Source organism: Rhinichthys klamathensis, unplaced genomic scaffold (genome assembly GCF_029890125.1).
Source record: "Rhinichthys klamathensis goyatoka isolate OS25496 unplaced genomic scaffold, OSU_Roscu_1.1 h1tg000275l_1, whole genome shotgun sequence".
Lineage (NCBI taxonomy): Eukaryota > Metazoa > Chordata > Actinopteri > Cypriniformes > Leuciscidae > Rhinichthys > Rhinichthys klamathensis.
In genome coordinates this window covers 2,524,483-2,547,989 of record NW_026606794.1, presented here as the reverse complement: position 1 = coordinate 2,547,989, position 23,507 = coordinate 2,524,483, and the positions used below count along the sequence as shown (strand labels likewise).

The following is a 23,507-nucleotide window of genomic DNA, read 5'->3' as shown; positions in this document are numbered from 1 at the left end:
TTTGCTTTTATTGTAACAAAGTTGAAACCATTTGTTTGTTTTGTTTATTAAAATTTCCATAAAACATGTCTAATCAATTAAATTCGATAATTGATAATGAATTAGATTAGCAACTTATTTTTAACATTAATAATTTATTAAAATATATAATAATATTGTCCTATGAAATGTATTTTATTCAGAAAATTAATGTTTCTTTTTATGATTTAATCCAAATATATTATCAAAAACGGTGGTAATCAAATGTAAATTTAAACTTGTGTCCTTTTATTTTTTGGGGAAGCGCTGCAAAAACGGATTTACTAAATTAAACCATGGACAAAAAAAAAACCTTTAAATAATGTTTAAATAAAATGTATTATTATTGATGATATTATTATTATTTTGAGAAGTAGAAGAATAGTAATATATTTCTGTCATCATTTCTAAAACCGAACTTTTATTTTGACGGGTTGTAGTGAAGACCAAATATATAAAGAAGTGTTTCAAAGTGTATTTGACAATGATTTTGTTTTTCTCAAATAAAATTATGAAAATGCTCATTAGGCGTTCTCTCAGAGCAGCTCTGGAAATGTTCATGTATTCATATCCTCAAATTGTTTCTGAGACGCTGAAAACACCTTGAATGTCACGCGTACTTGAGTATGTAGTAGACAAAGCGGCGCAGCTCAGCAGAACAAATAGGGTTATATATTTACATGCAGTAGGGTGAAGTCAGGTAAAGTGGGACACTTTTTGGTAAATTGCATTTTAAACAACCTAAATCAGTTAGAATGTTTTAAAAGTGTATGTGTTTTGTTTAAATAGATTGTAATGAATGCCACTATGGTGACATTTTCCCAATTTATGTATTTATTAACAAACTGGTCATCTTTAAACACCATCTGGCACCCTCTTCACCAAACTGGAAGCAATCAGGTTGAGTGGGACACTTTGTTAGGGAAAGTGGGACACTATTTTATGGTTAAAATGAACATGAGAAATACAACCCCAATTCCAATGAAGTGTTCCCTGAACTGTTTGTAGGGGAGGAACGGCAGCTTTTTGGGGCGGACACCAGCAGGCTTACGCACTTTGGTTGTTTTTGGTTTCTTTTTGTCTGCTTAAAAAAAACAGGGATGCCATTAATTTTGGCGTAATGGAACACAATACTCCGTATATCACTTCGTTCCAGGGGGAACCCCCTTTCAGTTTAACAAGGCTAGCCAATTCCCTCTCAGCCTGAGCTGAGGGCAGGGGGCTCTTACCTGAGGCATGGCGGTAGCCACTCACCAGCCCTTTCACTCGCCTTTACAGTGTTGATTTTGGGATGTTCCATGCCCTGGCTAAAAACCTTAATTTTGGTTTGTGTCCTTCAGTCACCTCCTGCTCATATTCTTCAATAGCCCCTGCCATTCTCTCTTCACTCCACTGGTTTAGTTTTCTTCCTTTCCTACTTTGTTGTCTTTTCCTTTTCTGTATTGCCCTGTTCTGTACTGTATCGCTTTCTTCTGTCACTCTCCTCTCTGTATGGGTGCCATCTTGTGTATATTGAAGTTACCAACCTAAAATTTTATATTCAGACACATTATTATAACTTTAAAATGTTATCTTTTGTTCATGAAATGGCTGCACTGTGTTTGCTAGCATTAGCCCTAAAAACTGTCCCACTCAACCTAACACTGTCAGGTTGAGTGGGACAGTGCTGTGAATCTAATTTTTATAAATATTTTTAACAGTTAGATGCTCATTGTTATTAATCTCTAATACACAGACAGTATAAATGTCTGTAAAAGCAAAAGTTGTATTGTTACATCATAAGTGACGTAATTATCAACCTTAGGCTATTATTCTAAAATAGATTTACACTTGCCGGGTGGCTTCCCATGAGGTCCCAGGAGTCAAGCAATTTGAAAAATAACAACCTGACCACATCTGTGATGTCACACCTATCACAACCTTCATTTCATTACATCCAATATTAACAATTGTTGTGATTGGCTTACAAAATTAACCCACAGTACCCAAAAGCTTAAGTGTCCCACTCAACCTGATGTCCCACTCTACCTGAATTCACCCTATTTTTGTGCTTAAATAATCACCGACCATGTCCATGGATTTATTGCACATTTCTACTTTCCATGTATTCATCCATCCATCCATTATTTTGCGTGTTTTACGTGACATCTGCGTTATGTAAATTCCATTTTCATGACAGGATTCCGGGATTCCCTCTGCATCACGTCACGTAAGTCATTTCGGCCTTAAGTTATAATCGATCGGGGCATAGCCTACCTTTATCTGCAGGAGGGATGGTTGGTGTCCTATGTATCCTCCCTTTGCAGCCACTTTGCGTACACATTTTTTGCAAATTGGATATCTATCCTCGAGGACAACCACGCTTTTTTCCTACAAAGTATTTTCATACCGGCCATAATTCGCTTCATAAGAATTCGAGGGCGCTTTCAGCTTCAGCTGGGTCTGCGTCACCTTTTTTGCGCGTTTGTTTGTTCTCTCGCCCTTCAACCAATGCAGTAGCCTAGTTTCCGGAGTGTGACTTTTTTCCTCCCTTGTATTATTATTTTTTACTCAGTAACGGATATGATTTCAAATGTAGCGAAGTAAAATACTTCAAACAAAACGTACTAAAGTAAAAGTACACATTTTAAAAACTACTTAAAGTAGAAGTAGGCTACACAAAAAAACTACTCAATTACGCAACGCGAGTAAATGTAATTGCTTTCCACCTCTGCATATGTGTGACTCCTGGGCAAGACTGGAAAGTCATGGACATGGTCTTCTGAAAACAGGATGGCAGGGCAGGCCGGATATGAAGGGGGCGACGACAGGTGGCAATGAACCCTCTATTGTTGAGAGAAAGAATGGTGGGTCTGGGTCATGCCATTTAACACCTCACATAAACACTGAGGAGAACACAGACCACCATGACCATTGAGAAAGACCACCATCTGCTGCAGAAGTGAACAAAGAGCACAAGCAATGATATTTTACAAGTAGATTTTTGTAATGCAGTTTACTTAAAGTTTTGTTTGTGGTGATTTAGTAATACAGGGTATGTTTGTATTTACTTGCCTATAATGCATTATTATCTGAGATGTTGACCACCACTTTACTTTATTAAGTAGAACCATAGAACTCTTTTTTTTTTTTTTTACAGTCTATGAGTAGAACAGATGTGCTACTGCCACCTAGTGAAGATCTGGCAAACGTACATGGTGAATAAACACACTGAGCACAAATAGGTGTGGTGAGTCATTTATTGTAACACATTCAGCTTAAGAAAGGTACATGTAGTTACAATACTTTTATCATTGTATAATTACTTGATTGGGGACTGTATTCCCTGAATTAAAAAAATGTTGTTGTTTTTTACATTAAAACAGTCAAATAAGTTTTTACCTTTTATTAAGAACTCAAAATTTTAAGTATTTAACAGAACTATTAAAGATGACAAATAAAACACTGTTAGCATTTTTCCATTTATACTTGTCATAACAAGTATACAATTAAAGTCATAGCGGTGCCAGAGTAAACCAGTTAAATTAGGATCAATGCAATCAAAAATAAAATAAAATCAAGTCTGCAGTCAACTTTGGGGGCTAATCTTCATTTTGGTTCACATCATCAAGGAATAGCTTTATATTGTACTTCCTTACAAATATGCTCATACAGATATGCTCAACTTAAGCATGTAGAAAAAGATAAAAATTTATCATCTGTACAAAAGGGAACATTTTGACTCCCAAGACTTGTCAAAATCAACATGCAAATGAAAGCTAAATATATACACACTAAAAAATATAAACAAAGGCAACAACACTGATGTACAAACATAAATGACAGACTATAACACAACCAACTTTGTTATTTGGGACATGCCACTGGAGCAGGGTGGAGATTGTGTCAGTCTATATACACAAAACAAACACATGCTAAATATCTAAAGAAAAGTCCCTTGTTTTATCAAAAGCAGGCCTTTGTGGTTTTTCCATTGTCTATAAAGCATAAACCGAAGTTTAATAGGCTATTAACTCATAGTTTGGGTCACTATAATGAAGAAATATCAAAGCAAATATGTTGTAGGCCAGCCTGGGTGTTAAAAAGTGTTGTATAAATAGACAATTGATGGGCACCAGGACTCATCATACGCTTTTCATTAATTTACGTGGGCAGCTTTCATGTTCTGCAATTCAGACTGTCATTACAATGGGCTATTCAAACTGGACTAAAAAGATTTGATTATATCAGGCGATAGTGTTACTGACAAAGAGTGAAATCTCATGACTAAACAGCCCTAAAGTTTATCTTTATGAAACACTGTATATACTTGTAGAAAAAGAGGGAGATCTGTTGTTCCAAGCAAATAAGGAAGGACTGAATACATTTGTGTGCAAGTGTCCGTGTTTCTTCCTCAGTACTTTGGCACTTTGGTGTAGTCTTCTTGGTGTACAGTCTTGCAAAGGCCCATAGAAAGTATCATACCAAGGAGCTGTAGGGGGAAAAAGTCACTACACTGAGATCAAAATGGAAATGTGTAATCTACAGAAAATTGTCATTTTATTGCCCAATGTAGCTTAAAAAATTCATTGATAATAAAACACCCCATGGTTTCTTAGTAATACACAGGCGTATTGTTCATAACGCCTTGGCCGGAGGACATACAACATACCTCAATGACAGCCACACCAAGGCAGATTCCCAAAATAATGCCATAATTTGTGAAGAGCCAGCTCCCCACCTTATCCATGCAGCCCTGATGAAGACAGAAAAACACTCTGTTATAACATTATTCACCTGAACTAACCTGTTATTGAAATCATCCACCTCAAAATTCATAAAGAAATAGGTATCTTAATAACTTTGCCCTCAGTGTTAAGCAAAAGTATATCTTATTTATCTACCATTTCAAACAACCTTAAAGGGATAGTTCACCCAAGAATGAAAAATCTGTCATTTCCTCGCCCTCATGTAGTTCCAAACCTGTATGATTTTCATTCTTCTGTTGAACACAAAAGATATTTTGAATAATGTCAATGGGGCCCGAAACTGGTTACCAACATTCTTCAAAATATCCTCTTTTGTGTTCCACAGAAAAAAGAAAAAAATACAGCTTTGGAACCACATTGTTAAGTTGGGTTGGACTATCCTTTTAATGACACAGAATTACACGAAACAATAGGGAAACATGGAGAGATTCACTTAACATGCTAAAAAGACTAAGTGATAACTAATATTTCCCATACCGTCTCATAGATGGGCAATTTATTAGATGCGTCCGAACAGAAGCCGCTATCTGTGACATTAAATGGTTGGAGGGAATCATTGTGGCAGGAGCAGGAGTACAAATTCTCTGAACTGTTCTTTATCATATGGTTCACATCCCAGTCCTCACTTCCAAGCCAGCCACAACACTGCATCTGAGACACACAAACAAGAAACAACAGGGCATGAAGCATTTTATAATGTTGGCTTAACAATAAACCAGGATTATTCAACCCACTAAAATCTCTCCATCATACAAGAAAACGAACAGCGAACGTTCATAATGTTGTGAAAGGTTAAACTCGGGTCAACGCAACAAGCATTTCTACATTCCAAAGCATGAACCTCCCACAGAAACCGAGTGTTTTTCATGGCAATACATTCGAATGACACTTAATACACGTCTCAAGCTTGAATTAAAGACAACACATGAGTTTCGCCCATTCTCAACTCACTGTTCTCTGTAGGTAGTCCCAGGCCTGCTCTGCGGTTTTGTTCTGTCCGGTGTAGTTTTCTATGACTTGGGACACAATTTCGCTCGTCTCCTTCCTCAACTGCAATGAAAGTTAAAAGGGTCAGTGGTTTATTTTTCTAGCCCCAGGTATTTGACATGAGATTCACATTGCTGACTGAGGAAAAAGTCACTAAGCTACTAAAATGGAACAGTGTCTCCTTTTCTCATGAGAAAAGCATGTGTTGCATTTGTATTGGAAGAACATCTTCTGTATTAGCCTCCAAACCGGTTTGCATTTTTGTCCAAAATGAAAGATGAGCAAAAAAAGGACAACGTCTATCATCTACCTGCTCCAAATACTTTATGATTTACTGCATATCCTGCTCAGATGCTTCCTATAGTGTCCTCAGAGACACTTGCTGCTGGCTGAGCTAGGTGGAGGTGTGAGTGAAGTGTGTGTGAGTGAAGTGTTTGTGTGTGGTCAACCGTTTGCTCATCTTCCCCATGATGAAAATAAAAAAATAAAAATAAATCCCACAGGAGGAAGGTCTGTTCAACAACAGCGATCCTCAAATGCCCTGCAAAGACTCCAAGTGTATTTTTTGGTATGTGCGATAGGGGGCGATATCATTTCATTTTCAGACACTGATTCTCTTGACCTCTTTTCCAGCTGTTCCAGAAATCTAAACAAAACCTTCACAATGAAATCTAGCTGGAAAATGGAACGCATGGGAGTTTTGGCTTCAACTTTTCCGAAGTGTTTTAACGGCACAGAACATGCAAGCCATAAGTGTCTTGCACTCCAAAAAACATTTTGATGACAGGCTTGATAAATTCTGACATCATTTACTCGCCCTTATCTAGTTCACAACCCGTTTGACTTTTTTCCTTCTATGGAAAACGAAAGAAGATATTTTGAGGAAAGTTGGTAACAAAACTATTTTGGTTCCCATTGACTTTCACAATATTTTCTGACCATACAATAGAAAAAAAGGGATTCACAATTGTTTGGTTACAAACAGTCTTCAAAATATCTTCTTTTGCATTCCAAAGAAGAAATATGGTCATACAGGTTTGGAATGACATGAGGGTGATTAAATGATGACAGAAGATACATTTTTGCATGAGCAATCCCTTTACAGCAGCCACATTAGGGCGTTCACTAACTCACCGAATCACGCTGGAAGTAGATGAGAACGGCAGCAGCCACTTGACCAAGGAGGATGAGCAACAGACAGGTGAAGTACTGTAGAGAAAGAAAAAAATTCAGATCCATGTGCACCCCCACCACATATGTTGGTCTCACATATGTACTGCACAGTCCGCATATATGTGCGACGGAAACGCAACAGCTGGTTCTGTCCAGTATACTCGGATCGTGTGACATGAAACTGCTCAGCAAGGCAAATTTCCACATGACAGATTTCCACAGAAGTTTCACTTTGAGTTTACATAAAAAACATGATTCACACACACACACACACACACACAAACTCAATTAGGATAAATAAAAATAGTGCTGAACATTTAGGGCTGGTTCATTTTTGTGTCTTACCAATCCAAGCAAACAGCGGATCTCATATATGGCCCCCAGACAGCCCAGAAATCCCAGAATCATGGAGAATGAGCCCACGCCAATCAGAATATAGGAGACCACCTTTAGGGCCATGGATGAATCCTCTGTTAGTGAGAAACACAAACACAATCCTGGTTACAAACTAATCATTTTGTAATTGTGTTGATTGTGTAACTCAGTAAACAGCCCTTATTTTCTACACTTTGGTAACACTTTCTAAACATTAACATTGGTTAATGCATAAGGTAACATGAAATAGCAATGAAAAATACGGTTACAGCATTTATTAATCTTGGTTTATGTAAATTTCTACATATTAAGCAGTGATTTCTGAAGGATCATGTAACCCTGAAGATGCCATCACAAGTATAAATTACATTTTAAAATACATTAGAATTTTTTTTTTCAAATTGCAACAATAGTTCACAACATTACTGTTTTGTCTGTATTTATGATCAAATAAATCAGGTCTTGGTGAGCATAAGAGACTTTAAAAGAAGAATGTTACCCACCCAAAACTTTTAAAGGGTAGTTTATATTTTTAACATTTCAAGTTGTACAAAAATTATGATGAACAATATAGTTATAAATTAGCATTAATCTAGATAAGTAAATGCTTTAACCTTATTAAACGTTATGCAAAAGTGGCATCAACACTTTTATATGGTTTGTTGCACATCACAAACTAATTTTGGTGTCAAATACTCCAAGCCAGTAAATACAGTCTCGGGTTGTCCTCATGAATATGCATTGTGTAACGTCGAGATGGGTTTGGCAGGTCTCCCTTGCAATCTTGACTGAGTCGTGACGGCCTATAGTACAGTGCAATGCTCACTGTACGCCATTGAACAGTTGAGTCAGACGTTCTGTGGCTTTACCTCAAAGAAGCAGCACATTCTCCAACTGTGCACTGGTCCTGCTTCAGTCAGGCTTTCATGCGTATTGTCAGAACGCCATACTGAGAAGCCTCTGTCATATCATCCAGCCTCAAAATACCTCAATGGCTCCCCAGCAAAAACAACATTACCACAGACAGCCTTACAAACAATACCACAGTGTGGAGCAGAGCGCTGTGTGACTGTGGGTGCAGAGTATACAATGGCCTATCATGTGACCTGATGTAATCATCATTACGAAACCCAGCACTCAGATGAGATGACCAGCTCAACCCTGATGATTACAGCATTCGTCAAAGCACAAATAACACAATGAGTTCATCTTTTCACACGGTTGAGAAGGCACAATCTAAATCTTACATAATTCAGGCTATTTAATGATTAATGATTGAGAGAGAACTGGATACTGGGAAACCTTGAGCTGGAAACTGAACTGTGAACCAGCGGATTGCAATTAGTCACAAGCAAACAAATCTAGCATCCCAAGGAACAACGTGGAGTGAGTTATCATTTTGGGAATCATCTCAGCCCATTCTGTTTGTTGTGGAGAAATTCTCACAAGATTCACAGCAGTTGGTTGTTCTGAAATGTTTGACTTAACTATTGGTAAACAGCTGTTAATGCGATTTTTTAAAAATGGCAGTGAGGTTTAAATTGGAAACATTAAGGCTCTTTTGTACCATGTGGTAAATATTATCAAAATTCTCTGTCACCATAAACAATAGTAGAATAAAGAACAAGACCTTTTTCCTTTAACAAAGCAAATGCCTTTGTAAGTTCGACCACTGTGCTCAGCAGAAACCAAGTTCAAAGCATTTGTCTGAAGAAAACCAGTTCCGAATGCAACAATTCGGTTTCAATTATTCCATCCAATTCCCAAACCCCAAGAATGGGCATTGGTATTACAAATAAAAGCATTAAAAGTGTGTGTCTGCAATTCAGCTTCAAATGTGTGGGCCTTTCTAACTTCAGTACTGTAAATCTCAAACAACCCCATGCTGTTGAAGTGCCTAATGGTGTCTAACGGAAACAGGAAAATCCTCTAGGGATCAGTGAGCCGGTGAAGGCCACTGGCATCTGGATTAGAAAAACAATGATGTTCAGAAAACTTTTTTTTTTTTTTTACCATGGGTAAAAGGGCTAACTGTTTGCATGCATGGCTGGGAGTCCCAACAAACAGCCAGCGACCGCTGTGCACTGCAGGAATGTGTCTGTCAGATGAATTATGACATGAAAAGGAAGAGTACTAAAGGTTGACAGATTCACTGCTGTTGGTATCATGCTATGGCGTGAGCCTGGGCTTTCTTAAAACCAGTTTTCTGCTCTGAACAATCAATCAAACAGAAAACTTTTTATAGCACAGCCACTCAGACTGGGTTCAAGTCTTGGGTTAGGCACACTACATTTTACAAGACAACCTTTGAAAACTTTTCCCAAGTCAACTACTGTAATCATTTTGTAAATTTAGGGACTGCCAATGTGCTTTGAGCATTGTTCATTGTCACACATTCTTTTGTTATATTCATTTATTTCAGTCAATTTTACTTGGACTGAAATGGCCTCTAAATTTAGTTGATGAGAAAGAACCAATTTAAACCAGCATACATTAACTGTTCCGTTTCAGCTTACGCCACTTAAGGAAGTCAATCCAAAACATTATTGACTAAGGATTTAAATTCATATTCTTTCTATATTTTATCTTTTCAAAACATTGCCAGTGTACTATTAATATCTTGCAGTGTTATTTTTTTCTTCACAATATTTTTGTCAGCAATTTTTTAACTACAAGCATTTATCAATCTTAATGAGGTGCATTTTTTTGTTGATAAAATAATACAAAAAAACCTTTGTAATTGACCACTTTTGTCAGTAATTTTGTTGACACAAAATGCACCAAATTATCATATTAGAATGATTTCTGAAGGATCGTGTGACACTGAAGACTGGAGTAATGATGCTGAAAATTCAGCTTTACCATCACAGGAATAGTTTACATTTTAAAATATATATTAAAATAGAAAACAGTTATTTTAAATTGTTATAATATTTCACAGTATTACTGTATTTTTGATTAAATAAATGCAGCCTTGGTAAGCATTTTTGACATAAAAAAAAAAAAAAAAAAATCTTTCCAAACTTTTGAACTGATTAAGACCGGAGGCAGATAGAGGCTCATTCTTTTCCCTACTTGGATATACTTGTTCACCAGTGTTAATTTGTTCTTTCCAATGACTAATGCAACGAGAGGCCTGATCTGAGCATTGACGTGATGCATGCTAATGAGGCAGCCGCTAAAAGAGCCCTGTGTGGCAGCGAGGGAGCACCTGCAGACTGCCTCAGACGTGCTATGTCACACACAGGCCCTGCCTGGCTCGCGCACAGAGCCGTGAACTCAATGGCTGATCCGGAGCCAGCTGTGAACATGTAGCTCCAGCCTGCTTGGCAGTGTCTGTAAGACCAGACCTAGTGACCCAGGGCTCCCTGCAATGGCCTCTGGGATGGAAAATAGATCAGAAGTTTGCAGGGGGAGAGGTGATGAAAAATACAGAGCCCATCGTGAACAATCTGTCCAAAAGCCTGAATCATATGCTTTAAGATGAGACTAATGGTTATCATCAAACAAAAGCAAAACGAAGAACAGATGGCCCCTGTAAAAGTGGGTCTGAGTCACTGGTGCACAAGCCCAGAAGGTTTCATTCAAAGGTACAACGGGATAAAACTTCACTAATGAGAGCATAAAAAGACAAGATCAACGACCAACTCTTATCACCACTTCCGCTGGATATTACTACAACCAACTAAAAGCAAAGGAACTCTCCCATGGGGCATTAAATAGACTTTTAGATTAATGTGAATGCATTTTCAAACCATCCTAGAGAAAATGGCTGTGAGAGTAGATTTAGGTTATGAGGAGCATCATTTTCCTGCTTCTTTAACTACATGACATTTTATGGTTTTCTTTTCATTGCACACATTTTATGCAGAAACTTACGCAACACTGCAATGAGGCTCTGATTGTCTAGGATGATCCACAGTCCAAATCCCATAATCGTAGCTCCGAAGATCTGTAGAGAGACAAAAAAGAAAGGGGTGGGGGGTGGGCAGAGGAAAGAAAAAAGGAACGAGAGAATCAATCATATAGTGCAGGACAGGAGGGGAACGAGGGGCCCCGCATTTCAGTTTACAAGCTGCAACTTGTTCACTCCAAATCTCTTGGACAGAGCTAAAGATGGAAACTCTAGTATTAAAGTGTTCCCTGAAAGACAGGAAGGTTGTGTGCTTGTGTGTGAGAGTATGTAACAAACACACTAATCCTGGCCCGTAGGAAGCTATGAACTGTTCCCTGATCTCTAACTGGGGTTGCAGACTCTTTCTCACATCTGGGACTGATTGGGCTGTGCTTCTGCGTGGCAGTGGCTGGAGGGGAGGGGGAGCGCAGCGGATGTTGCAGGAGTTCAACAGCAACACAGTCTTCGCTAACAAGCGCTCCATCTACTCTCCTCCAGGGCACATGCTGGTCATTTGTCAAAATGCTTTTTAACCGATTTTGACTAAGGTTTATTCCTTCTGTGTACCAATCCTTTAGTAACTCTGGTGCAACTTCACAAATAAGGTGCATGGAAACAGGAAAATTGGGAGTGGGAAGTGACTAAGGCAAATCCAGCAACACTTGTTGAACTATTTTTAAAAAATCAATGCATTTTAGAACACAGATCTTCATTAGGGTTTAAAGAAAACAACTGAAGAGAATTTATTTATTTTTAATAGAAAAAAAGAACAGACAAAAATATTAAAGTAGTAAACAATGCTATGGATTAAAGAATAATATTTTAGTATTTTATGTATTATTTAAAAATAACATTTTAAATAAAATGTATATACAAATTATTTTATAAATGTATATAAAAATAAAATATTAACGACGCATATTAAATATTAAAACGAAATAATTCAAGAAAATTCCTGTTCTCTCTTTTTTTTCTGTATTTCATTTCTGCTCAAGTCTGTGTACTAAAATAAATCCAATCATATATTTAAAACTTTGTGTAATGCAAATACTGTTAGCTCTTATAATACATTGTTTGTGATGTTCCTAATTTTTAAGTCACACTCACTTTAGATAAAAGCATCTTGCAAATAATAAAAAATAACAATATGTAAATGTAAATGCGAAGACATGAAAATATTTCAACTGCAAATCGTAACATACCAACACCACCAATCTGAGACCTTCCTCTCATAATCTTGTTGTCATATTTTTGACTTTCTTAAAACATTTTGCTTGGCTCATTTAAACCCACTGGTTGTGTTCCAAATGGTTGGAATGAATCATTTGACTCTTCCTGTACCCTTTAAGCCTGAGCACCCTGGCCCGCAGAGAATAAACTTGGATCAGAGATTTCTTTTTTTCCTACATGGAACAAGCCCAAGGATGACAAAGGAGATCAGGCTGTTTCTCTCTCTGAGATCAAGAAGAGTAAACTGTCTGGGTAACTAATGGCAAACACTTCATCTGGATGTTAACTAGAGTGCATTCCTGCGACAGAGAGATACAAGGCTGCTATGATGCACCTTTAACTAATAAACATGTGGCTTTTTCCATGAACCGAAAGACCTTAAACAGCAATGACTTATTTATAATACAGCGAAGATATCACTGGTTCAGTGAATGTCAGTCAAACTTATGTTAAGAAAACTGGGACATCAGCTTTTAGTAGTGGGCTAAAAATCATCATTTATAAAAAGAAACAAGCTGGGGGAAAGTTGTCCTCAGAACATTTGGAAAACTTGACCAGAACACCCATGCCTAATGCAGTAACACTTAATAATAAGGTTCAATTTGATTACTTTTGTTAATCTATTAGGTATTATGAACAAACAATGAACAATCATTTTACAGCATTTACTTATCTTCGGCAATGTTCATTTTTACATTAGTGTGTTAGAAACTAACAAAATAATGAATAATATAGGCTGTACTTATACATTCACATCAGCCTAATGCTTGTAAAATATGACTGTTCATTGTTATTTCATAATACATAATGCATTAAACAATGTTAACAAATTGAACCTTATTGTAAAGTGTTACATCTAATGCTAACATTCTATTAGTGAGCTTACTTTCATTAGTTCTATTCAAGGAACAATAAAGCACAAAGCAGTTGACATTCAAATGATTCAACTAACTGAACTTTTACTTGTTATTTAAATACTAGAAAGTGAGACTTACAAAGAATATTAAGTTGAAGAAAAACAGGAAGTACTTGGTGGCAGCGATGCATCCTTTCCCCATTTTGCTGACCTGTAAAAACCCAAAAAAACAGAAGTAAATTAAGGACCAGTTTATATAATACATTTCACAGATTAAGAAAAATGGCAAATGAGCAACAGGACATAACAGGTAAACAGATGGCTTACAATAGCCATCAGTATTAGTGATGTGAGCTAAATAAAAAATAAAATCTGTAAGCAAACATACACTTTCATCATGCTACATGTTTGCTAGAGTTTACAAATGCAATACAGCATCCCCTTGCTTTCAGACACAGCATGCTGTCATCATCAGATCAATATGGAGCACACAGAACTAAAATCCACAGGATAGGTCAATACTCTCCTCTGGACTGCGTGATGGCTGTTGGCACTCTTTTTAGATAATGACCCACATTCTGGCTATCATTAATAGGTTAGTATTATACGTCTCGTGCTATTTGTGGGCCTGTGTGCTGCGTGGCACACTTTGGCACGTACAATGACCTCAGAGAGGGCGAAAGAATTGTGAGTAATGATAAGCAGATATAGAGCAACAACACAAAGCAGATCAGGCCACAGATGGAGAAAACAGCATTGCTGGAGCCATTTATAGACAAACACAGGAGCTCATTCAAAGCTTTCTTGCAGTGGAGATGAATGGATGGACTTTCATTCCACCACTCAGAGATACTACATCTGAAGAACCACTTCAGCCCTTGTTTTACAAATGTGATGTACAGAGATGTAAATTAAACCACTGAACATCACCTTTGAATGGGAGTGTCAATATATAAACAGCAGAGTTTATGGTTACAAGTTTGGGGGAGTAAGAGTTTTTTTTATATTAAATAATATTTCATATTAATTAAATAAATTAACAATTTTATTCAGTATTAAAGTAAAGACTTTTATAATGTTATAAAGATTTATTTTGCAAGTAAATGTTGTTCTTTTGAACTTTCTATCCATCAAAGATTCTTGAAAAAATGGTAAGCAGCACAACTGTTAACAACATTGATAATAATCGGAAATGTTTCTTGAATAAATTACATATTTAAATATGTTAACATAACAAACAATTATTTTAAATTGTAATAAAAAATTTCACAATATAACTGTTTTGCTATATTTTTTTTATTTAAAAAAGGCTTCTTTCAAAAATAAAAATCTTACCAACCCCAAAGTGTGTGTTTAAATGTATATAAATACACTCAAAATGTTGCTTTGGATAAAAGTGTCTACAATAGAGAGAGAAAAAGGACCAAAAAGCTAAAATATCCCATAAGCCAATATCTGTCCACAGAGTGTCTTTTTCTTTTTAGAATGTTATCTTAAAGAAGAAAAAAAAAACACTTCACAAGCAAACTTACATTAACTTCTACGTAGTTTTTAATCAGTTCATGAGGAACTAACCTTGTGAGGAATAGCCTGGAATAAACCTGAACATTTGTTTAACTTGCTTGCTTTAATTTAGTTTTGAAGAGAGGAATCACAGTGCTGCTGAGCTGGGGCCAACCAGCTCAATTAAAAATATCTCATATTTTTCCACCATGGGAGAGATCGTATGGTTTTTTTCAGACGGTGATATGTCCCGTGCGACAAAGTATGTGGAATCAAATTACCTGCACTTCCTCCTCGTTCTGCAGAGTGAAACAAGGCTTTATTTTTACCTTAAGTGAATTTCCTAATGTCTGTACAAGGTCTTACACGAGCATAAACAAAAGAGGTTTTAAAAAACAAATTCAACCTTGATAAGAGCACTGTTGTGCTTCTGATCAAGGTCAGCATTAAGCTGATATACCACATATGAAGGTCACAGAGCTATTATGACTACTTAAAAGAGTGCCAACAACACATGTAACTTATCCAATCTCAGTCAGACAGATAAAAAGTGTGTCACAACGCACTAACATTTGAATCAGGCCAGCACATCACCACAGGGAGAAATCTGACCCTATATATTAACAGAAAGAGTTTATCAGTAGAAGTTTATCTTATCTCTTTCATTGCAAAATAACCTTAGGGCCTGGTTTTACATGCAGGGCTTGGATTAAGCCAGGATTAGGCTTTAGTTCAATTAGGGCATTTAAGTAGCTTTCTAGTAAGTTTTATAAAGTGCCTTAGAAAAAAAACATCTTGAGGCAAAACAATGGCACTGACATGTTTTAAGATAGGCCAGTGCAAGTTAAAACAGCTAAAACATGCATTTAGTCTGGGACAAGTCTTAAACCACATCTAAGGGGCTTATAAACTGAAAAGCCATTAAATGCTTGCAAAATGAGTACAGCCACTGCGAGTTAGTATCCTTTGAGGTTCATCAGCATTCAGCTCATCTACACTGTGTACACTGAGGCTCTAGTCTAGTTCACACTCCACTCTCCAACCACCCTCCCCCACACTCACAGCGATAGGACCAGCTTTGATTTCCCACCACCACAATGGCAGCTTTCAGCCACGCTTTTCAAATCGAACAAAAAAAGGAGAAATTCCACACACTCAGGAGCCCACTGTAGCCTTAAAGTTACCACCAAACTGATGACATCCTCAACTTTAACATCCAAAGAAAACTTACAAATGCACAACTGTTGTGGAATCTATTAACAAATGCTGATTGAGCAAGTGTGCTTTATATAAACTGACTGAGCTTACTTGCAAGTGACTAAGCAACAAAATGAAGCTTAAAGCTGATAATTTAACCCCTGTCTAAACGCCTTCTAGGCTCTGTCATTATCATGAAAACTTTATTTGAACTTGCACATGCCAAACAAGTTGCTACTGCAACCATGATGCGGGCAGGCATAAAGGGGTGCAGAGAAACCCCTCTTGAGGGACTAAACAGTCTCGCACTCCAAACAGCATGCAGAAAAAAGAAAAGTGAAACCCCGAATAAGGGGAAGCCCACAGGGGCCAATGGCCTTGTCTCTCCATAGTTACTTCAGCCAGAAACAAGGCGTACATTCATTAGACGGTTAATCTCTCTCCACCTGAACACAAAGACCAACTTGATGCCACCAGTCATGTTAAAGTGGGCTGTGCGAGTAGCTACTAAAATGGCCCAGAGAAGTTAATAAACATTTTATGATGAATGATGACTATGGTTTTAAAACGCAACAACATTTAAACAACAGGGAGGGACAGATGTTTCTGTCTGACACATCACCTATCTATGGAATGCAGGCAAACTAGAAGCGTTTACTTGAAAGAAAGTGTTATTGTTTAGAGTTTACTCTCGCAAAGCTCAGATTCGTTTTGTTTTCTTGTATCAACTTAACTCAACTGTCTCAGATGCTTGCCCTTAAAATTCTGAGAAATTAAGGTAGACTCAAATGAGACAATTGTTGGCATACAGTAAGACCAAAGGACCAATAAAAAAATAAAGTGGATATCAAAGACCATGTCATTTGGTTTTAGGACAATTTGATCCAAAGTGTTTTCATTTAGGCCTCCCTGATTTTAAAATAATGTGTTGAAATGCTGAGATCTCTTAAAGGAGACACGTCAGATTACTGAGGTATTTCTCTCAAGATTATTAACAACAAGTCTCCATTTGTGCTCCCTATTTTCTCATTCTTGTCCAGGATACAACTGAGATAGTGAAGATTTTAATTGTTATATTTCTTTCCTATTGGTACGTTTGCAATCAGCTATATTCTAAACAATAAAAATAGTCAAATAAATAAAATATAGCCTAATGGATGCACGCACTTTGCTTTTACACAAAAACAACTGACTATAAATTGAACTTGAGTTAGTAAAGTGTAACATATTCCTGTTATTAGGCTATTAATGCATTATTTTGTAAGTTAGTCAAGTTCAACTTAATTCACACATCAACATCTTACAAGAACCTTATTTGTAGGCAGACATAGACTCAAACTTTAGCTACTCACATCACCTAGTGTCAATCAAATTCCTATTCGCCTCCAAACAGAAAAAGTCTATTTCAACTGAGATGCCAAATCACTTACAGTTGTAAACCGACCTGACCTACATACGACAGATCTCATATTACAGTTCATAACCAGAGCATTAAACATCCTCACAAAGAGAGCTCCCTAAAAATACTAAAGTGGAAAAAATAGAGACTTTGCGCAGGCGGGGAAAACGGGCTTTTTAATAACCCTGAACAAAAATAACTCCAGCAAATTATTTTGAGGACTGTGAAGAATACATGCTTGCTACTTTATCTTGGCTGATAATAGCGCTTCCCAGAAGGATCAAATTATTATAAACTGAAAGCGAAATCAAGACAATGAGTTCCATAAACAACCCTTGACAACGTTTCATAATGTTTTATAGAAGTAAACTGTGAGCAGAAATTAATTAGACTAGATACAAAGTAGAAAACTGAAATATATAGGACAAAACTTGAACAGGCGAGTGTTACTCCGTTCACTATTAGCCTACTGTAGTAGCTAATACACAAACTACTGACAGAAACTCTATTATACATGACACACCAACACTTTAAAACTCCCTGTGATATTAAAACACTTGAAAAGAAATCTAATTTACCAACTCATGACCACTTTCTATTTAGACTTTTCATTTCAGTCGTAAGTTCAATTTCAGTTTGAGATGTAAACTATTCAGTATGAGGTACAAAACATTTATTAGTTTAAATGTCAAGCTCTGGAAGCATACTTACGTATAGTGCCGGGATGAGAAAATGAGAAAAGTAGGCTACAATAGATGTCAGCTGCGCGTCTCCTCCAGCGTTAATGAGTCTAGTGCGAGTGAGCAGGCTAGAGTTAGAGAAGAAGAAAAGCTGCTCACAGTCTCCCCCGTGTGGATGTTATTGACCTTACAACAGTGCTTCTCAACCAGCGAGATGTCGTCCACTTGGGGGCCTCACTCAGTGAACTGTCTGTTAAGAAATAGACAAAACATCTTTAAAAATATATCACGTTACATTTAAACGTTTAACAAACGAAATTGACCATTTAAAATAAAATAAAAACTGACCCGTAAAAATTTGTCAACTGATCCTATGCGAATATAAGACCCCATTTAAAAAGTAAGTATATAGGCTTGTACATGACAGCATTTCTAAACGTTTTATTATAAAAAAAATAATAAAAAAAAATCGGTAGCGAAATCGCTATCTCCTCCGGAGGTCAGGCTACTAAAGCTGCTTGAGCTCCTCCCATTATAGCCTATATGAGATTGAAAACAACTTTGTGTGTTTGTTCAGCAGAAGTTTAAGAGAGAGAAAAACACAAAAAGTAGCTGTTACCTACCTAGTTATAAACCTGCTTCTCACTTGAAGTCGTCAATGAGAAAGCTGCTGAAATGGAGGACACAAACTTGTTGCACGTAGAAGCATAACAGCATGTGGGGGAAGGAAAGAAAAGTGAAAACCCCAACCAGGGAAAATCCAGACCACCTGAGCTACTGTAGAAGCAAGCAGAAGGACACATAATAAATCCGGTTTTATTTAAAGCAGTCATTAACAGTTAATAATGAAAGTAAAAGATGCATTCACTTTGAGTAATGCCACCTGCTAAAATGCAAGTAGGCCTACAAGCCTTTTGGATACAAAATATATGACCGCATGGAGGCAAAGGAAAAGTGAAACCTCTGACAAGGGGAACCCCGCAGTAATGATCTATAGTCTTACAAGCAGTAGTTCTCTCTTTCTATAGTAATTCTGGTAATGTATGTGTTGTGCACTGAGCTCTCTCCTCCCCCATCATGAGTAGGCTATACACCCTTTTACTGCTGTTTGGCTACCTACGTGTATCCACTTTTCAACAGTTTTTCAAAAATCACTTACTGCACCTTTAAGCTGCAAAAATACCTATGCAATGAACAAATCTTCTCCTAAATCTTAAATTACCACCAATCGTCAATGAGAAAGTGAAAGCAGTAATGTCATCTGCTGAAATGGGGATAAATGACAGCATGTAGTATAGGCTAAAGTTAAAGCATCAAGGGGAAGCCCAGAGTTATTGAGCCAAACCAACACCTAGGCTACCTAAAACTGCAAGTCATTATAACACTAAATTATAGAGAAAGCAGCATTCACTTTGAGGGTTGATGGATTATTTTCAGTATAGTCCTGTTTTGAAAATCGCCATTGCTTATACATTTTTCATGACCAAGGCTTTGCAGGACTGCACTTCCGTAAGCCCAGTGGACATATCCTACCACATGCTCAGCAAAAGTACAGTGGCCTTAATATGCTTTTAGAGTATGTGTGTGATAATACATACTAGACCTCACCCGATTTTAAAACTTTCAAACTGCTTCTGATCGAAGCTTTCAACACCTTTATATGGAACAGAATCAATGCTCCTGTGGATAGAAATCAGACCAGGATTCAAGAATACTTTTTGCATTTGAAAAACTTTACAGATTTATTAATTAAGTACATTCACTGTACAAAAAGCACTGTCAAACCAAACCTGTAAGAAACTTAAGCAAAGATTGTAAAACTGACAGTAATCATCTTTGTCCATAACAAAAACAAAATACAAAAAAAGTTGCACATTTAGAGACGTTTAAGAAGTCTTACACATTCCTTAATCATTCAAATATTTACAGAGCAAAAAGTGACCTACATCTACTGTATAATCATTAACTGTGCTTTGACTTGACAATCGAATCATGGTCCATTGTCTTGCTAGTTAACAGAGTATTACTAAACAGTTCATTAAAAGAGAGATGCACAGTATAAATAAACAAACAGCAGTTTAGTTCTGAAGTAATGCAGTTAATATCAAATTATGAAATGGGTTACAGACCACCTCTTAACAAACACCTAAAATACTATCTATATATATAATCTATATAATAATATATATATATAATCCTTTGATTTCCCTTTGGAACAAAGCCATTTGTGTTTTACTGGAAGCAGCATCTGAGATCTATGGAAGGGTAACGTGACTGTTCACATCTCAAACGACAGTTCATTGATGGAAGCATATACTATTAGGAATGACACCTGCTATATCTAATTATAGAATAATCATTTAAACTATTATTAATCGCAATTACATTTTGCTGATGTTGGCCCAGATGTTGGTGGTGTGATAAAAGAGCTGCAACATTCTCAATTATGCTACATTATAGTGACTATAAGAGGTGAATAAATAGAATATAATTTCAACATGCTAACATTTTTTTAAATAAACACTTTATGTGGAAGTTGAACAGAAGTTTTAATCACTGATTATATATTTTATATTTATAAAAGTGCTACATTTTAAAGCTACTGCTGATCTGCATTGTTGACTTCATGCAAGGATCACTAAAGGCATAAAGTATAGCTTACTAAATGCAATTCTAAAATGTACTATTGTTGTGCATAATGATAGTTTTTAAAAAGAGTTCAAACAAAAAGTAAATTCTCTGAAGTTTTCTGTCGATGATGAGACACACAGGAACCATCATATGAATTCAGACTTGAATACTCCTTTTTTACTCCACAGATGATAGATAATCATACGTTTTGGAACAAAATGAGAGTAGATAGTGCACTTAAATGTTGGGGTGAACTGTCCCTTTATTACATATAGTTACATTTGTGAAAGTTAAACCATGAGTAACATGCAGATCATACGAGTCCGAACATGAGAAAAAAAAAGATTCTCTGTAATCTCTTAATCTGTAATAAAAGAGGAGTTGTGCTAAATTAATAAATTACACTAATTACTTTAGTACCTGTTGTGTAAATGTCCATTAGGTATATGTAAAGCAGAAAAAGTAACAAACTAATCACGCCTGAATTACCAGGGGTAGAATTTCTTAGTTTGAAGCCACAAATAGCAGGATTTGTCAAAGACAGTAATAAATACAACTGCAAAGTTAATAAGGTATTTTCTGAAATACACACTTTAAATACCATTTAATACTACATCCGTTGTTGTTGTTTTTTTTACCATATCACAAAATGTACTGTTGGGAGTCCAAATTCAAAAGGAATGTATTTATTTGCAAAGGCTTTACTTTGTAATGTTTATCACTTTGGAATTGTAAAACTTTGGAGTTTTATGGAGAATTATGGAGGTAAATTGAAAAGTAAATTAATTAGAAATGTTAGTAACTAACTACATGTAAATGTAACAATTCTAGTTCTTCAATACATTCAAATTTTAATGTAGGCCTATTTTAATTTTGCATGTATGCTATTCCTTGCTTTACCCTTTGTCTTACGTTATTGGAGGTTGTACTGTGGTGTTGTTGTACGCATTCTTAGCATAGAATAACACACCACACAAATTAATTACATTAAACTCTTACATAATATGACCTGAATTGTGGTCACCTTGCCAAAACAATTTGAACATTTGGGAGACTAAATTTCCTGACACACACACACACACACACACACACACACACGTACCGTGCCATACATCAACCCTTCATACAATATATACTCTCAGAAAAAGCTTTTACAAACAGGTAAGCTGTCAGATAATTATAGCCACTCTAGTGAACTTAATGTAACAAAAGTCAAGATCTAAGGCCCTCTGGATCTAATGAGATGAATAACCCTGATACTGTGCTTACATAAAATGGAAATTTCCCACAAACAGAGGTTGATTTTCAGTCAAGTGTAAATTCATTTGGTCCAGGCAATAGTGCTATTCAAACCCACCCATCTAACAGAAGAGATTGGTGAACACATGGTAGCTGGCCTCCCTCACATCTTTTTGGTTCGCCGGCCAAGGTGATGATAGTAACTCAAGGTGATGGAGAGGAAGAAGGCTTCACTAACAAGAAGAATGATTGCACCGTTGCACATTGTGCCCATCTCCAAGAGAGTGATGGATGTCACTGGGGAAAAAATGTGTATAGAGACTAATTGGCAAAGTCAGACAAAGTAGTCTTCTATAGACATCAGGCAAAAGGGTGCCAAACCGAATTCACAGCCCAATTTAACTCGTAAAAATATGTGCCGAGACAATGATACACTGCCCTCTTATGGAAATACATGCTTTAGCATTGATAAAAACAATGCCATAAAGGGTAGAATGAAATGGACTAAAAAAAAAATCAATCAATCCAAAAATCTGAATCTACCACTAGATGATTGAACCAGTAGATGAATCAGTGTTTCCCCTAGGATTTTTTTTCAGCGGGGGGGGGGGGGGGGACTGCTAGTGTTGCGGAGCAGGCGTGTTACGGATACGTGGTGTACATTTTTTAGCAATCAAAAAGCATGTCTAATTAATTGAAATAGTGTATTATGAATCATTAAACGTATACAACATTTAAAAAAAAAAACCACAAATTTTATCATTTATCATCAATTTTAATCATATGAAATTAAATAAACTTTTTGTCAAATAATGTGCTGCACAATGAGCTTTACTGTTAAAATTAAAACATGGATTATTCCTAAAAAAATCAGTTTTGATGATAATTTATTTGGATTAGTGTTAGTATTATTACATTGGGACATATCTAAATTCTACTGTACAACGGTAATATATTTCTGTCAAGTTAAACCGAAATTTTATTTTGACGGGTTGCCGTGAAGACCTTTTGAGTTTGTGTGTTTGTCATAATGATAGTTTTTCTCAAATGAAGCGGTTAAATTATCACGAAGTGACTTTCGGAGTGGATCGAGAGCCTGGAGAGGAAGTTTATGCATTTGTGTCTTCATATAGGCAAAAAAACAGCGCAAGCGTCACATGTGCTTCAGTGTGTGTGTGTGTGTGGTACGTTAAATGAAACTGCGCGTCGGCTGCACCATTCATTCACACAGAACAAGCAGGATTCGTATTTAAATAGTCTTTGTGGTTTAATATCCACACACACTTGTCTACATCGCGATTTGATTTCAAGTGTACACTGAACTGCTTTCTATTTATTCCTCAAAAGATTGACAAATTCCGCGTTATACAGTAAATTTCTTTTTTATGACTGGATTTCGTCAGCAATTTAGGGGGGGCGGGGGGGCGTTTTGGGGGGGCGGGCCGCCCCCCCAAAACAATGGTAGGGGAAACACTGTGAATATACCATAGGCTATATGTCACAAACATTGGAAGCAGTTATTTTGTCATTTGGCCTTTTTGTTTTGTTTTTAAAGAAATTGTAATACTACTCCAGA

General features: G+C 36.6%; 2 protein-coding genes across 2 annotated transcripts in view; both read right to left on the bottom strand.

Moving 5' to 3' along the window:
* Positions 1 to 3,241: 3,241 nt before the first annotated feature.
* Positions 3,242 to 18,188, bottom strand: cd82a (CD82 molecule a). The gene is made up of 9 exons (XM_056268577.1): positions 18,093 to 18,188; positions 13,422 to 13,493; positions 11,181 to 11,253; positions 7,272 to 7,396; positions 6,888 to 6,962; positions 5,718 to 5,816; positions 5,244 to 5,417; positions 4,670 to 4,753; positions 3,242 to 4,489 (listed from the first exon to the last, which is right to left on the bottom strand). The coding sequence occupies exons 2-9, from the start codon at positions 13,482 to 13,484 to the stop codon at positions 4,412 to 4,414; spliced, it is 771 nt and encodes a 256-aa protein (XP_056124552.1). The 5' UTR covers positions 13,485 to 13,493; positions 18,093 to 18,188; the 3' UTR covers positions 3,242 to 4,411.
* Positions 18,189 to 22,069: 3,881 nt separating this feature from the next.
* The window catches only part of tp53i11a (tumor protein p53 inducible protein 11a), a 46,168-nt gene continuing 44,730 nt past the window's right edge, over positions 22,070 to 23,507 (bottom strand). Inside the window, exon 8 of the mRNA XM_056268579.1 lies at positions 22,070 to 22,228. Coding sequence (XP_056124554.1) covers positions 22,095 to 22,228 — 134 coding nt within the window. The 3' untranslated portion in view covers positions 22,070 to 22,094. The remainder of the gene's footprint in view (positions 22,229 to 23,507) is intronic.